This window comes from Xiphophorus couchianus, chromosome 18, assembly GCF_001444195.1.
Source record: "Xiphophorus couchianus chromosome 18, X_couchianus-1.0, whole genome shotgun sequence".
NCBI lineage: Eukaryota > Metazoa > Chordata > Actinopteri > Cyprinodontiformes > Poeciliidae > Xiphophorus > Xiphophorus couchianus.
The window spans coordinates 17,174,023-17,191,031 of NC_040245.1; the positions used below are offsets into that span (position 1 = coordinate 17,174,023).

The 17,009-nt window shown below is 36.1% G+C and overlaps 1 protein-coding gene across 2 annotated transcripts in view; it reads right to left on the bottom strand.

Annotated features, from left to right (window-relative positions):
* Positions 1 to 17,009, bottom strand: part of pde2a (phosphodiesterase 2A) — a 180,903-nt gene that overhangs the window by 153,839 nt on the left and 10,055 nt on the right. The window contains exon 1 of one of the 2 annotated variants that reach the window (XM_028045030.1): positions 10,815 to 10,884. The exons of the other annotated variant lie outside the window; for it this stretch is intronic. Within the exon in view, the coding sequence (XP_027900831.1) occupies positions 10,815 to 10,869 (55 nt within the window). The 5' untranslated portion in view covers positions 10,870 to 10,884. Of the gene's footprint in view, positions 1 to 10,814; positions 10,885 to 17,009 lie in introns of those variants that run through there. 2 annotated transcript variants of the gene reach the window in all.

Sequence of the window (17,009 nt, forward strand, 5' to 3'; positions counted from 1 at the left end):
CACCTTTAAAAAAAAAAAAGATTAGACTTTATAGTGAAAGATGAGCTGTTCAACAGTGAAACCAGTCATGCTGTGGACTATTCCCGTAGCAGAGCAACTGGTGTGCCCATTCATAAATGAGTGAGTTTGGCGTGACACTGTAAAACATACAGTTTATGACTAGATGGCAAATGGAAAAAGAAGCAGTTTAATCTTAGTGCCTCCTGGAACTGAACTAGTGCTTGAAGATATTTCTGTTTGCAGTATTATGGAACAAAAGCGCAGATGGGCAGAAAACAGACTAGTTCAGGATGGAGGCGACATGTGTCAACTCTGATGTCCTGTTGTCGGTCAATTAGGTCTCTCCTCTCTTGTATAATGGGTCTGTGTATCCTTCCTGCTGGAAAGCTGATGGGAGACACACCTAGCAGCTGGTTTTACAAGGTCAACATGAATGTCGTTCACACAAAGACACTTAAATGGACAGGCGGCAATACACACCGACAGGAAATGATTTGGCAGCTCAATGAGCAATCCGGTGGCTTTTTAGCTACGCAGTCTATTTGTAATGACCATTTAGCATCACCATCATCTGCCACTGTACAAACAGCACCAACAAACCCATTGCTTCCATTTGGTTGTAAAGCCCTTCATTAGATATCTGTGTTCAAACAGATTTTAAGGAAAGTGTTTAAATGTCACTGAAGCACAAAATGTAACAGGTTATGGGTGGCTGTTATAAGATTGCCGCTTTTTACTACCGCATAGCTGTAGTTTCATTAAAAAAGCTCTTGCTCCTGTCTTCAAAAAGACAGGAGCAGAACAAAAAGATAAAGACAAATAAAGTAGTTAAATTATCCAGGACATTTAAACTCCATCAGGTTCATTTGTATAGCACATTTCACAGAGTTTCATTTATTATGGTACAAAAGCAACTCCAAACAAGTGGGTTTTTAGTCTAGATTTAAAAGGAACTCAGTGTTTTACAATTTTCTGGAAGTTTGTACCAAAGAATTGTGGTGTACCAAACATGGTTACTACCCCATGTTTGGTTCTGGAGATGCAGAGCAGAGCAGAACCAGAAGAATTCAAACAGGCTGTTCAGCAGCTAATAAAACATTTTAGATCAAAGTCCTAAAAAGTAAGCAAACTTAAGACCCTTACAGACTGGTGGGATTAAACTTTTTATGGGATCACAAACAGTCTGCTAGAGCAATTGTGGTTTTGATTTTTGGCATTTCCCTTCTGTTTCTTGTTTTCGCATTTAGAAGCTCAACTTACAACCTGGTCCTGATAAGTAGAAGAAAATTCAATTACATTTATCCCTGTAGTAAAATTTACATATGCTTTTAGGTTTATATGACTAAGCCTTACCTAAAATACTTACAAATACTGCAGTGTAAATAGAGTACAAAGAGTAGGCAGAAAAATTAGCCATAGCCCCAATTTGTTGTTGGACACTGATGGTAAGACAGGGCATGTTAAAAAGTTTTTTTTTTCTGACTGTAGTGTGTGTGCTCTTGAGATCTTTGTTCCCAAATTAGAAGAACTGGCTGTAAAACTAATTATGTCACCCAAGAACAGTTGCAACAGCTGAGCCTACATTATGAGTTCCCATCAACATTTGTGAAGAATGTCGCGAGATCTAAAGCTAAAAACTCAAAGGAAAAACTAATGCCTCATTAGCAGCCTCTGGAGCATCTATTTTTGAAGCCTTTAGCACCTTCTAAAAGAGAAAGAAATGCAGCTTTGAACTAAACCTGTAGCCATGTTCTAGTGTATACACTCTAGACAGGATCATTGTTTCTGGGCAAATACTGTTTTAGATGAACTATGTGCAGAATAATAAAAAGCCAAGAGCTCAGCTTAAGACCTGAAAAATTTATTGAACAGTGTATACTTGGTATAATGTTAGTGCTAGAGCTGTCTGTGATTATACAAGAGAAGAAGAAAGTGACAGGAGACAACTCAGACAGGAAAGAACACCAAAGTGACCTTTCTTTGATTCTCCAGGAACAACAAGATCCAATCAGGCACAGATTAGCAAAAAAAAGAAAAAAAAAAAAAAAGGGGAGTCTGGGTGTGTGCCTAAATCTAACAACCTCATCAACAGATTAATATGAAAATAGCTTTTTGTTGATGACATGTACTCATTATTTCACAAACTGAAGGTAAAAAAGGCAATAAAAGGCTTCAAATATTGTAAATCATGCTTTGTAGAAAGAAAGAAAAAATAACTGTAGATTAGCAATGGATTTTTAATCTTTGACCAGCAGATATTACGCATATTTCTGGAGCTAATAGAAAAAAAATTAGCAATCCTTTGAAAAGTGCTAACAAAAAGTGCTACTCCAGTAAACAAAAGCAATAAAATATTTGCAAAAACAGAGGCAGAAGTTTAAGCAGATATTTTTAGAATTTCAGTGCAAACATTTGGTACCAAGTGAGGGAAAGAAAAAAATAACACTCTATAGGCAGTAAAGGTTGGCTTTGGGACTCCTCCACTGTTGGAAACATTTAGGGGTGAAATCAGGAAATTATTGAATCATTTTTGAGCCAAACTGGCTTCATAATGCGTTGGATGTTTCAGCAGCACAATGCCTTGAAGCACACCCCAAGCCATGAACAAGGGGCTGAAAAAGAGGGTTGGGGGAGGAAACAGACTCAAACAAGGACAGAATCAATTCTTAATCTAAATAAAAGCCTTTGAGAAATGGTAAAACATAACTGGAAAAAAAATATCTGCAAACACATCGATTTGACATTGTGCACCATGATGAAAAGCAATATCTTCTTCTCAAGTATATTTTCCTGTACTGTTTTTATACTATTAATGTTTTATTTAAACCTTCACCTGTAAAGCATATATAGTTTAATTTGTATGTTCTAAGAGCTTTTGAGATCATATACATAGCTTTGGATACTGGGAAAGCAACACTTAGTAAGTGTGATTTAATTTTTAACAGAAGCCTAGAAGATAAAACCTAAAATATTTACCCTTTGCATTCTCCACCTCCTCCCCATCTTTTCCCAACACTCTTGTTACCTTCCTTTTGTAAACCATCTGTCCCTGTATTTTGGGAAAGGCCAGCCAGTGTACGTCTACGAATAAATCACTGGGAACCTTCCAACACATTACAATAAAAACACATAAGATGGAGAGAAAAGTGGTGTCTGAAAAAAAAAAAAAAAAAACTAGAGTCTGAAGCAACATCAATGCATGGAGATGAAGACAGGAAGTGAAAATATGGGGTGGGAAGGAGTGAGGTAGCAGGAAAGAGAAACCAGACAAGGGGGTTATTTGGTCTCAGATGTAATGTATTATGTATCAGAACAGGGGGAATAGGGAGAAAAAGCCGCCGAGGTTGTGTATTCAAACATGTGTTAGTGTGCACACGTCTGCATGTTCTAGTTCTGTTTGTGAAGACCAAATGTAAGCATTGCATTTTTAACGCGTCCACATTCCTCATTTAAGGGCTTTGGAAGGATTCTGCAAGAAGTGGCATTTATTTTTAGGGTGCATGTCATTGTAGGCAAATGGGCAAGCGGTAGGAGCAAATATGTACATTATGTGGTTCCAGATCATAGAAAATCAGAAATTTTAGTTGATTTGAAATTGTATTTTTTGTTTTCTGTTGTTCATCATGATGGTCTGTTTTGCAACTTGTTTCACTTGGCTTATGTGTTCTTTTGAAGAAAGCAGTAATAATAAAAATAGTATAGTGATAAATCAACAGAAACATTTGCTGTTTAGCAAACAGAAATAACTTTGGTAATTGCAGCGGACCTTAAACAGGATATATTTAACCTGATTTAATGTCCGAATGGAAGAAGAAAATAGCTAAAGGTGTTGTTATGGCGTATGCAAGTATCTGGGCTCAGCTGTCATAAGCTGGCTATAAATCAGTAGTTCAAAGTTTTTATGGCTCTGGGTTCATTCCTTGCCCCATTTCGGTAAGACTACCGAGTTATCTTTGTGCTACTATCCTCCACAACATATCTCTGTTAATACATAACATATTCATCTAAATCAATAACTCCTTTGATGTTGGCAGAAGCAGCAGCAGGGTTTCACAGTGTAAATAAACATTTTTAGTGAGAACCTTCAGGAGTGGAAGACGGATGATTAAATGTGAATGAGTTCCTAAAGAACCTCAAGGAATGACTGTGACCAGCAGCAACTAAGACATAGTAAAATAAACAAAGACTCAAACCATCGCTACATAAAAAAAAAGAAAAGCCAATGCAGACTTGGATCATACTTTGTATCCGTGTCTTTACATCTGCAGAAGGAAACGCTAAATGTTTGCTGGATAATAGTATGATTTGATCTCCAAGCAAGTGTAAATTAAACATATACAAAGTAAACAGAGAAAATACACTGAAATGTGTTTAGATAACCAATTGTTTGCCAACATATTAAAAGGTCTTAAACTGCATATTGGAATTATAAACCTATAAATATAGTCACTGCTTCAGAGATGGTTCTTTGTACAAATGAACCATTCAGTCTTGTTTTAAACAACATGTTGCCCTCAGTCATCTGAGATGATGTGAAACTTCAATCTAGTTAGGCATTAGATAGCTCTTGCAATAAGTGACAGATGGAAAACTTTTTCCCATTTTCACTGCAGCACTGTCTTTTTCCATCTAGGCATTAACAAGTGCAACATACCAGGTGAATGTTAGTGACCTCAGTTTAGAACTGTAGAAATAGCGGACTGTAAACATAAACCGTTTTATTCTTTACTGAACCAAACTGAACTTATTGTAGACATCATTTATGCTTGATGGTATGATTCCTAACAGCAGAGATTAACAGGTGAACAAAAACAAATATTGACGATAAATGTTTTGAATGCAAGTTGACATATTTTGTACTTTCTCAGGGTCGCAGTAAGAGATAAGACATAACATAAATTATTAGTCTCCCATAGGAGAATTTTGTCTAGGAAGCAACGGCAGACTGCAATACAACAATAACAATACATTAAAATAGACAAAAAAAATCTCATCAAGTGAAAAGTAAAGGCTTTGAAACTCTTTACTTGAGCACTTTCTAATAAAATACAAAGCTACAAATTAAAAAGTGTTCACTGCATTATCACAAAGATTACTTCAGGATCCTGAAAATATCACTTTGTTCAACAGCAACCCATTTCCAATGTTTATTCATGCAGGCATATTTATATTTTTAACAAGTCTTTCATTGAATACAACAGTCTCTTCACATGTTGGAAAAAAAAAAAATCAGAAACAAAGAGAACTATATAATGTTCATAAAAACATGAATGAATTTATAACCTGTAGCAGACATGTCAAATATTGGCACAAACACTAGCATGGAACTGTATTCAAGCCACAATATAATTGATATAAATAATCGTTAATGTCCTGCCTGTATAGTGTTCACACACAGTAGACTACATATCCCACAGTGCACCACAATGCCGATTAAGAATAAGGTCTGCTGCAACACGTATTCTGTTGATTAAGTTTTTTTGACCTCTAAGGTTAATCAATCTTACCACATAATCTACATTACACTGATTAAATTCAGAAGACTTTTGAATGAACATTTAAAAAGGTTTTTATTTCATGACTTTAATTTAACATCTTGCTGGAAATGTTGGTCACTGATGTAATTGGTCACCATCACAAGATATGAGAGTCAAAATAAGCTACAAATATTTGACAGGAAATATAGACAAAAGTCATATTGGACTAGTTATTGAAACAAAGATAGTTTACATAAAAGTTATGTTTAAAACATTAAAAACAGAACCAGTGTGAAATCTTTTATCTTTTACTTACAACAGGTAGAGAATCAGATCACTGTTCAAAAAGTCTAATATTAAATCTTTATTACATGCTATTAACATTAACTGAGACCAAAGGCACATAGGATGAGAAAGGACACCGAGGGAAAACAGGTGAAGAGACGTTTTGATGTGTTTTATGTTGCATCCAACATTAAAAAACATAAAAGAAACCTTTGAATATTAGCCGCTTTCACCACTCGTATCCTTTGTACCACAGCTGCAGTAGCTGTTTTATTTTCTTTTTTTACTTCAGAAGGAAATAAAAAAGGGAGGATAATGTGCACTGAGAGGACAAAGACAAAAAGGGAGAGCAAACATGAGAATGTCTTTCTGATTTGTTGCTGTCTGAACATTTGCCGACTGTCTTTTGTAGAATGTACCATCTACAGCAGCAATGAGAAATTAAACAAATCTGGGAGTAAAACAAAACAATCTCATCAATATCTGTCACACTGTAGCACAACTTATGTTGCCGTGGACACCCACAACTTATTTCTGAATGCCCAGTTTTAACTCTGTTGAAAGAGAAGGTGATTACAGTGATTAGTTGTTTAATTTAGTCCCCAGTGCTTCAGGTCTTGATGGAAATATTATTTGATAGATGTGTCATCTAATATTTTTTTTTCTGCAATCAGATTGTGCGTTTGGCACAGAAGTAGACAAATTACATTATCTGGGTTATAACGCGAGGCTCATTTCAACTGTCTACTGTAACGCAAAAAGAGTTTCTGCATGATACAAAATATACAGCCTGGTTAATGTGAGGAGACTTTTTTTGTTTTTTGACAAACTGCAGCTTCTAATAATGTCCAACAAAATGTATAAAGTCTACACATCCATGTTACAGTCTCAGGTTTTTGTCGTGTAAAACAGTGGGGTAAAGCTCAATCGTTTCAGCACTATTACCACCTATGTGATCAATAAGTTGTTTTCTCTTTAAAACAAACTTACATTTTTAGGAGGGGAAATAAAAAAAATAATAATCTCACTATGGTTTTATACACCAACTGGGCATGCCTTCTTGTAAGTGAGAATGTGTCCAGACTTTCCAAAAACATACAAACTCGTGTTTTGGAGAGCTTGTCCTGAGCTTAAGCTTTAGTTGAGGTGAGCACAGTTATTAATATTTCAATGATAGCATAGCTTTTGTGAGCTGAAATGCAGGAAAAAAAAACAATACAATAAATGTGAAAGTTGTGAATTTATCATGCTTCATTTTATCAATACAAAGATTATTGTCCAAGGTTTTGTGCCGTTTTTTTTTTTTATATATACTCATTGTGCATACTGAGGGCAGTATGATATAAACCACGAAAAACCAATCACAGCTTGCCTGAATGTCAGTACTTTGATTACCTTAAAGGCAGAAAACCAGAAGTGAACATAGTATGCACACCATCCACAAACACGAGGCGAGTCTATGATTCAAAGGCAGCCGACTAATCGGAACTACATCCACCACCTCATTACTGACTTCAAATTGTCAGCGACATCAAAGTAGCTTCCTAAACCTCCTAGTTAAGGGCACAGCAAGCGACCAAAGCAATCAAACCAAAGCGAAATAAACAAGCAGACTCATATTACAGCAAAGTCTGTTACAGACACAGACAAAGAAAAGAGATGAAAGCAAGGCTGTCCTTTATGTGACATCAATCCATTCTAACAGGAAACTTCTCAAAGACTTTAAAAAAAAAAAAAAAAAAGGCTCAATGGCCCCATCAAAGACTTTAGTTCTCACTACTTTATAGAGTGCAGAAAGGTCAGATTTTTCAAAGAAATCTTTTTTTAATGAAATGTTCGATGCCAAGTTGAAGGCTGCACCTGCATGCATCGCCAATATGGTGATGCACATGTCTTCCATTATGATAGATAAAAACACCTGGAGATGTGCATCATTTCTCTGAAACAGCAGTCGTGTGCAACTGCACCACTCTGCATGTGCAGGACATTTGTGCACACATGCATAAGGGACTACGAAACCCTTTCAGACAGCCTGTTGGCAGTGAAAAATGCTAATTTCTGCATAAGCTGAGAGGGAATGTTTTAAAAAGCAAAAAGAAAAAAAATAGATACAAGGCAGAACAAGACACAGAGCTACAGAGACAGAAAGAAGTCCCTCTTGGCAAATACAGCCCTCTACTATATGCCTCTCCCAAATGTTTGTGTGTGCACACATGTATCTGTGCACGTTTGTGTAGACCAAAAGCGTGAAAGTGTAAAAGTGGGACCGGTTGGGGGTCACTGATGATGGAGAGGAAAATGAGGGAAGACATACTGACAGATGTGAGCACAATTACAAAGAATCACAGAAGCCACACACCCAGAAACCCAAGCAGACATTTACTCATACTGACAAGAGACAAACCAAGACACTCGGCCCACCTCTAGACACCAAGGCCGCTGAGTGAGCTCCGACTCTAATTAGCGACTAAACATTTCACACGAAGCAGGGTTTGCATCGGTGTCCGTTTACTGGTGTCTGTCTCAGTATGTAATCATTTAGAGGTTGTAGGATTCAGATGAGATAATTGCTGGTGGGGTGGCTCTATAGGATATAATTTGCATGTGGTAATGCTGCAGCTTTAACAGCCAATCAGCCTCTGAAAGCACTGTCAGAATGCAGATGAACTTCACCTCCTCCTATCATGCTTCTTGACAGCACTTCAGCAAGGCTTAAAAAAGTGAAATGTGTATGAGTGCCTCTGTGTGAGGCAGTTGTGTGTGCACGCAAGTTCTCCTTCAAATGGCATTGCTTGAGGCAGTGTGTGTTCCTGGGAACAAGTGGGGGTCATGTACAACTTTTCTATGTTTGTCTCAGGGCAAGTTGAAGTGTCTTTGCAATCATCTTGCATACTGGGGTCAAAGTTATGACACAAAGGTCAGAGAAAAGCATCTCTCTCCAAATGAGGATGGCAAATTTTCAAGTTTCTACAGTTTTTTTGTGATTGTCTGGCTATACATCTACTTCAGGAAATGCCACGGCTCCTGAACAGCACGGCACATATTCTGTTTAAACTAAGGTAAACTGATTTGCCATTTATATTTATGACATGGGGGGAAAAAAACCCGCATAAAATCCATGCAGTAATGTGACAGAAAATATTGTGTTATCATGGTCAGCTTCTTCCCTTGTTCAATTAATGTCACTTTATGCATTCCTAGTTAATGTTCTATGCAAAAACTTTTGAAACAAACCCCTTGGAACTGGCCACATCCAAATTCCTCAACTTCAATTGAAATCATTGGTGAGAAGGTTGAAAGGTAGGCACAAACAGAAGGCTAATTTTCAGCCCAGTTAAAAATGTATCAGGTTATGCTTTAAAGTCGAATCATAATAAAGAAACTAAGAATTGACGTGAACTCTTGAGTTCAGATATCCAGTCAGAACCACAGGAGAAACTTTGCAATGGCTTCAAAAAGCATGAGGTTACTCTTTAACTTCCTAAGGGATAAGAGTAGTAACCACCAAATTATTATGTGATAGCTGTGTCAAGTTAAAGCAGCAAATCTGACAGTGGAAACTGGAGAACACAAAATCAAGCACAACCAAATCTACAAATTAACTCTGCACACATGCTGAGATCAAAGAATTTCACCTGCAAGCTTCCAAAATACTGGTAGGAAATGGACAATATTAATCAGAGTATACATCACCTCTGTTTGATTCAGAGAACTAGAGGTTTACTGATTGTTTTATGGAATGTTTCTCAAGTACATACAAGTATTCACTATAATACCCACATATTCCTTTTACTTTTCTAAAACCAACAGTTCACTTTAAGCAATCACTCTGAAGTTCCAAGTGGATATTTGTTTTCTTTAGACTGCAAGCATTGAGCTTCTAGACATTCATTCACTTTGACCCTTGGACTCTCTCTGCAGCTCATAACTCTGGCTGAAGTTGTAGAAGATTCAATTTAAAATGGATCATATAGGTTTCCTCTTCATATAGAGCAGCCACAAGTGGCCTTGGACAGCGATTGTGAGATGGATTGATGGATGGTTAATGTTATTCAGAAGAGTTACTCTATTTTCACTGTACTTAGACTTACATTGTAGAACTAATTGCATCTTTAAGTCTTAGTTTACTTCAAAATCAAGGTAAAAATCTAATAGATTTATCGATGGGCAGAAAACAATTGGGACTTTGTCTCTAAAATTAGAATCAGCACACAAAAACAAATATGGTCTTTGCTTAAAGCCACACAATGTACTTCAGATTAAAACAATTAGGTTCCTCAGATTACCTCAAATACTTTATATTTAAATGAAGCATATGCCTTAATTTTAGACAGTTTTTTTTTTTTTTACTAATTTAAAACATGTTAGTCCTGATATTACCTTTTTATTGACGCAATCCTAAATCCCTGGATGCTCAACTTGATTAAAACACAGCTGGTAACACATTACACAGCTTGACTGGTTGTGTGTCCTTCTGTTTAACAATCTGTAGCCTCTTTTAATTCCTTCTCAAAGCTTATTTATTTTTTTACAACTTTAAAAAGGAGTAAAGATGTTTTATGCTCAACTATATGTACAATATTTAACCTTACAAGATGTCAGCTATTTAGAAACCAGCTTTGGGAAACAGTTTTCATTGTTACTGAGCATTGCTGGTCTGTAATCATCTGTTCTCCTGGTGGATTTAGTTTCTATTAAATGGTGTAAATTAATACCAGCAGGGTATGGTGACTCTGAAATCTTAAAATGAGAATAGGACACCGTGATAGAAATAAAAGTTTATAAATATACATAACTAAAACAGGTTTATAGTAAAATAATTAGTTATCCATTCTATATTCACTGGAGAAACAATGTCAAGATAATACTTTTTAAATTCTAGTCAGTTTAATTTGGCCAAACACAGAATTCTCATTGTATTATAGCTTTAACAAAAATCTCAGTGTAAAATATATATATATATATATGAAAGTTCATTACAAGTAATGTCAGCTAAATGCATGTATAAATGGTGCACTTCACAATATATCATACTACAAAAATATTGCATACCTTCAGTTGGAGGACCAACTCTAGTCCTCAGTTGCTTTACCTCTTTCAGATGCATCCCTACTCAAATACACCTGAATCAAAAGCCTGAACTCCCTTGTCAGTATTCATTCAGCTCTGGAGAGGCCTGGTAACGAGCAATTCATTTGATTCAGGTGTGCTGGAGGAGAAAAGCATCTTAAACAGGGGTGTCCAAAGTCGGTCCATGAGGGCCGGCATCCTGCATGTTTTAGTTCTCTCCCTGGTGTAACGCACCTGGATCCAATGATGGCTCATTAGAAGGCTTAAGAAGAACATTGACATGCTGAAAAGGTAAAACAGTAGGTGGCGGTAATGCACACCATTAAGTTGCTTGCCAACCGCCATTAAAAACAAAAAGAAGAAGAAGAAGAAGAAGAAAAGGTAAAACGTGCAGGATGCTGGCTCTTGAGGACTGACTTTGAGCACCCCTGATCTAATGGTTGCAGGATGGTAGCTATGGAGGACTTGACTTGGACACCCCTGCAGTTGAATTCAATGTGATTTTAAGCTTCATGTTAAAAAAAAAAATACAACAACCAGAAAACATGTAGTAGTATATATCACACTCGCATTTCTAGATCAGAGAAACAAAACAAAAATCAACTTCAAACATGCGAGACTCAGCTAAAGAACAATTTACAAATCCATTTTCAAACAAATATGACTATTTTGTTCATTTAAAATACATTATTGTTTTGCTGATTCTTGAGCAAGTAAAAATGAAATGTATAAAAAAATCAGAGTAAAGCTATTTTCATATTTTTATTCATTTTAAAAGTTTAATTTTCTTAGCCCACTATCGGTTTTAACCTGGAGACTTTGGCTCTGTGCCCTAGATGAAGTATAACCAGTAAGCAATTTGGATTGATCTTTGGAAGGAGCACCTGACTTTCTTCTATCTCACCATCTAAGCAGCCTTCTCCTCTCTTTGACCCACCTGTCTCACGTATTTGTCTACATGGCAGGTGGTGTTTCAGAGCTTGATATGTGGAGAGGGCAGAGAGTGGGGAAATAAAGAACAGCGAACAAGCAGATGGAGTCAATAATACAAACAATCTCATTAAGAGAGAAAAATCAATGAGGGACAACTATAAAAAAAAGTAACCAGTGCAACTCAATAAAGGAGTCACAGTACATTCTGAGGAAAAACAGACAATTTATGCACAATCTGATTGTGAGAAATGACCATGTTTTAAAAATAGGCCTAAATCAGCTGCTGAGAGATTTGGGGATTTATGTCATAATGCTGAATGAGCAGCAGACAGGTAATGACATTTACAATCAGACCTGTGCAATAAAAAGGTGTTTGTGATTATGCATGAGAGGAGCCTATGTCAGCATGTCAGAAGATGGATGCCTCGTGTTTACATAATGCTAATATGCAGTACTATTTAAAACTGGAAGCATCACAGAACTTGTTCAAACAGCTACAGCTGTGCAGCGCACTGATCAATACAATCAATCAATTGCAAAAAAAGGACCCCTGCCGTCAGGGGGTCAACAGAAACGAGTCAACAGAGCATAGGGCCATAATCTTTATCTCTGCAGGAGAGACTGAGCATAATAATCACAGCAATATGAGCGTGCAGCTAGAGATACAATATTCACTTTAAACAGGATATTGTAAATCAAATTATATACATAAAGACTGAACAACAAAGCAAATTTCCCAAAACTACCAAAAATATTTCACATTTATTGATATATCTCCTGAAAAGAGGGGACAAGACCTGAATCTTTCTATGTGGGTTCTCTCTCACCAGATGTTAACATTTCACAGTCTATTATTTTGTTCCCTCAAACCCCTCTTTAGTTTTTTTTTTTAATTGTTCAAATGTTCATTTTTTAGTGTATGTTATATATATACATATATATATATATATATTTAGATGCTGTATCTGAAAATAATTTCTAGGTGGTTTTAACATTCAGAAATAGAGCACAGTCTCTTAAAGAGCAAGTCCTGTTGTGGAATAATGCAGTGGTCCCAAACCCTGGTTCTCAAGGCTCACTGTCTTGCATGTTTTAGATGTGTCATCACTGCTGCACACCTGCTTCAAATGATTGAATCAGTTCCTTAGAGAGCTTTCAAATCCTGCAGAAGCTTGTTAATTACCTATTTATTTAAGCCAGGTGTGCAGCAGCAGGGAAGCACCTAACCATGAAAGACAGTGGGCAGTGAGGATCAAGGTTGGGGTCCTCTGATGTGGAATATTGCTCCAAAAACTAGAAAACATTTTAAGTGAATCTCATAGATTTTATAGAACCTTTCCTTTTACACCTTAAGTAAAATATTTAAAGCCTTTAATTGTGTGAATGTTGTAGGCATTTACACTCTTGAGTTCCTCCACTTTATTTCCATCCACTTTTTGCATCTTTACTTCTGAATACTTTGTGCTATTTCAACCATTCAACTTTTACTATATTCTGCTTATTCAGAATGTCTTTTGGTGTTCATATATTCTACGGTTTATGAAATATTCAGCTTTTGGTGATCCTCTTGGGCCCCACTGAAATGAATAAAAAATTCCAACATTTCTGAAAAAATCTGCTAAAACCTTTGCGCTCTTTCATACCTAGCTACTTCCACATAGAAACAGTTTTCAAACTTTAAAATATAATCATCTCCTTCAACTGCATTTAAACTTTTTCGTATCTTTTACAAAACAAGGTTGGAAGAAGAGGGGGAATTAGGGCAGGAATTCGGATTGGAAGTGGAATTGTAAGGAAGGTTTGAAAGAGCGTTGGAGTTTGGGTTGCAGTTATATGCACTGCATTTTCACAGGAAATGCACATTTTCCTAGTAATTTTGATTAACCAAAATGTTCAGTTGATACCCCCAAATGGTCAAATAATTATAAGCTATATTAATAATAAGAATATACAACCAGAGTAATTATTTTGAGTTTCTTTAAGCACTCGATATGCCAAGCTGAATGAATCTTCCAATGTAACCAGAGCATCTGCTTAGCAGGAAAGTAACACTTTTTTGTTTGGCATTTCTGTAAACACAAACAGATAAATATGTGCATAGCTGATGGTGGAAAAGAATCCTGAAAAACAGGACTTCTACATGCTAAGCATGTGTGTGGTGCACTTCTAAACCACATAAGATATTTGTATTATTAATAATAATTTGCTTAAAGCAGCTTATCTTCATACGACACTGAAACCCAAGGCACATAGAAAACAGTGTGATGATATTTATAGTAAACGACAAGTTAAAAGATATGAGAAAAGGAAAAATACATGCACAAAGATTAGCCGAAGCACCAATAAAAGTGGCCAAAGTGTTTAACAAAAGTAGGTAATAATAAATATATGTACTAAGAGCAAATAAAAAAAACAGCAAAAATGATTGAAACAGCAACCAAAGCACCAAAGTATTGAAACAGGCTGTTAATTAAAACTAAGCTGAATTAACTCTGCACAGTGAAAAGATTAAGCACAGTTACATTTTAAGCATTTTCAATGCAAGTATTATAAACTCATTAATAAAAGGTATTTTCATGCAAAGAAAATAAATCAAGAAAAATGTCTCTGCTGTTTCCAGTACGAAAGTTGATATCATTAGCATTGTGTGCTTAATTTTTGTGCCTTTAAATGTTAAAATGTTATCACTTTCATCTCACTTGTCACAAGAGGATTAGCTACTCTAACAGCCATGCTTATGTGTATAAAAAATGTATAACAGTCCAGAAGCTGGATATTTATGCTTTAAATCTTAAATAATAAATAAATTGAACATGTGAAAGTACTTTTTATTCTGCTTCAGAATCTCTGCATATTCCCACTGTATAGGCTGCAAGTTAGCAACTGTTCACATCTGTATTAGCGTGCATAAGCATTCTATTGTCACAACACAACAACCCTGATTACAACTACAACCTCAGTAACACACACATGAATGAGATATTGTACTGCTTTCTAATTAAACCAAAACTTTATGACCCAAAGTGACTGTCTAACCCTCCTATTTAACTTCATGAGGGTGTGCATGTGTGCAGCCATGGATAAGTACTCACATCTAGATGTGGCTGTCTGATCGATTGCTGACTAGCAGACAGCTGCACCCATACACATCTATCCCTAATGTGTATCCTCACAAGAACACCCCAACACACACGCGCTCACACGCCTGCGTGCACTCGTGCACAGAAACACCTGTCTGCAGCAACAGTCCACAGAGATAAGAAGGCTGACAAGAGCTGCAGAAGCCAAAGCTGGGAGCTGTCAGACTCATTTCCCAGAGACACCTCCAGGCTCCCACACAAACAGAAGCACACCTTCGATGACTGGTGACATTAATTTACTTCCTTGCTGCCATTTCATGGGACCATGAATTTAGCAAGCAATATTTAAATGTTGGGGAAAAAAACAAGAGTTCCTAGTTTTTAAGCTTAGTCCCAAAGTACTTTAAGGTTCTTCCTGTAAAATAACTTTCTGATTAGATGTTGAAGTTAGTGATTAGAAGACACCATCTGGCTTGGTTTCCAAACCTGTCTGGAAATTGTAATAGAAGGAGGAGAGTATCTGGGCTTTCTTGAGCTAACACTTGGAAGCCAAAATGAATTGGGACATATTGGGATAGAAAATACCTTTTTTTAGACTCAGTTTTGCCCAATGAAAACAAATTCCTTTAAGTTCACACAAGCAAAGGATATTTTAATGATACATTCTAATTTTGGACCATTCAATTAGAAATACTTTACTTTCCTCCTTACTTCAGCTGACTTTGGGTTTTCCTTTTATTTTTTTCTTCTGCTGTTTTTGCTGTGTGCTTAAAGCTCTGAAATAATGTCATTTAATTTGTGTTTGGCTTCTGGAAGATCAGCAGTCTTTTAGTAACTTTTAGGTTCTTAATTAACTTTGATTTCCTTTTGCCTAAATGCTGTTTTAATAGCTTTAAACTTGTATTAAGTCTTGAGATTAAGCTTACTTTGTCGCATTTTGTCTAATTTCTATTGACTTAGTGAAAGAACAGATTAGATTTTTCCACCTTAAACTTTTGTAAGGTTTAATATTTTCAATATGGCACCAGTGAAAATACAGAAATCTCTACTCACAAATTATTAAAGGGAAATGTTATTATGTAAAACTGACTTTGAGATTTATATCAAGTTATGATGTTGTTCATCAAAAACATACCAAATGTTGCTTTTATTTTTTCATGCATGTTGGAGGAATCCCTGACTCTCCTATGGTCGCTTTTCAGGGGTAACCAAGCACTTCCTCTCACAAACGCCACCTATTTCCACAAAGCTCCGCCTTATCATATGAATTACTTCTCAATCTAATACTCTTAACAGTGGTTGTAAGCACTATAATGGAAAAGAATAATCGAGATGACGTGTTGAAGGCGGACTGAAGCAGGAGCTTCTCAGAGAGACAGAGGCCCAATTTCACAGTGTCAAATTGCACAGTCAACTTTCTTTTAAGTCATGTTTGATAAATGCACATTTTTACCAGAAAGTAACCTTGCTACTTGATTGTGCTAAAAACTTGCACTACGTTTCAGTAAATTACATAATATTGCCCCTTTAACTCACTGGAGAGGTAAAGAATTCACAGTTGAAATTTATTTACGTATGCACTTTAATCGACTTTATGAATAATAATACCAAGAGATTTTTGGACTAAATTACACTAGTTTGAAAATATGTTAAATATTACTTCATCTTGAAAAGTGCAAACCAAATGCAGAGAAAGCTGCACTACCTAAATGTTTAATAGTTTTATCTACACATTCTCCCACAATCTGCTGTCCTTTTATGATCACCATTTATGATCTTGATGTGGTCTGAAATGAGAATGAATTTGACACCACTGCTGTACAATATAATATTTTATGTTCGAATAAATTTTAAATTAAACCAATAAAAATTGGCCTTGTCAGATCTGATAATGCAAAACGTATGCTGCCATCTTCTTAGAGGACTACTCACTTATTTTTTTATCACTTATGGGCTCTGTCACTTTCTATAAAACTTGGTGAAAGCCCTGAAAGACCACTATGATATATATCAGCCGAGACTTTATGAAATGGCTCTCACGGCATATGGAGACAGCTGTATTAAATCGAATTACCCAGACTTTACTGCTTAACATCAATGTTAAATGGCATGTAACTAAATTGACACATCCATCTCCTGTTTTCGAGGTTAAACATACGCACAC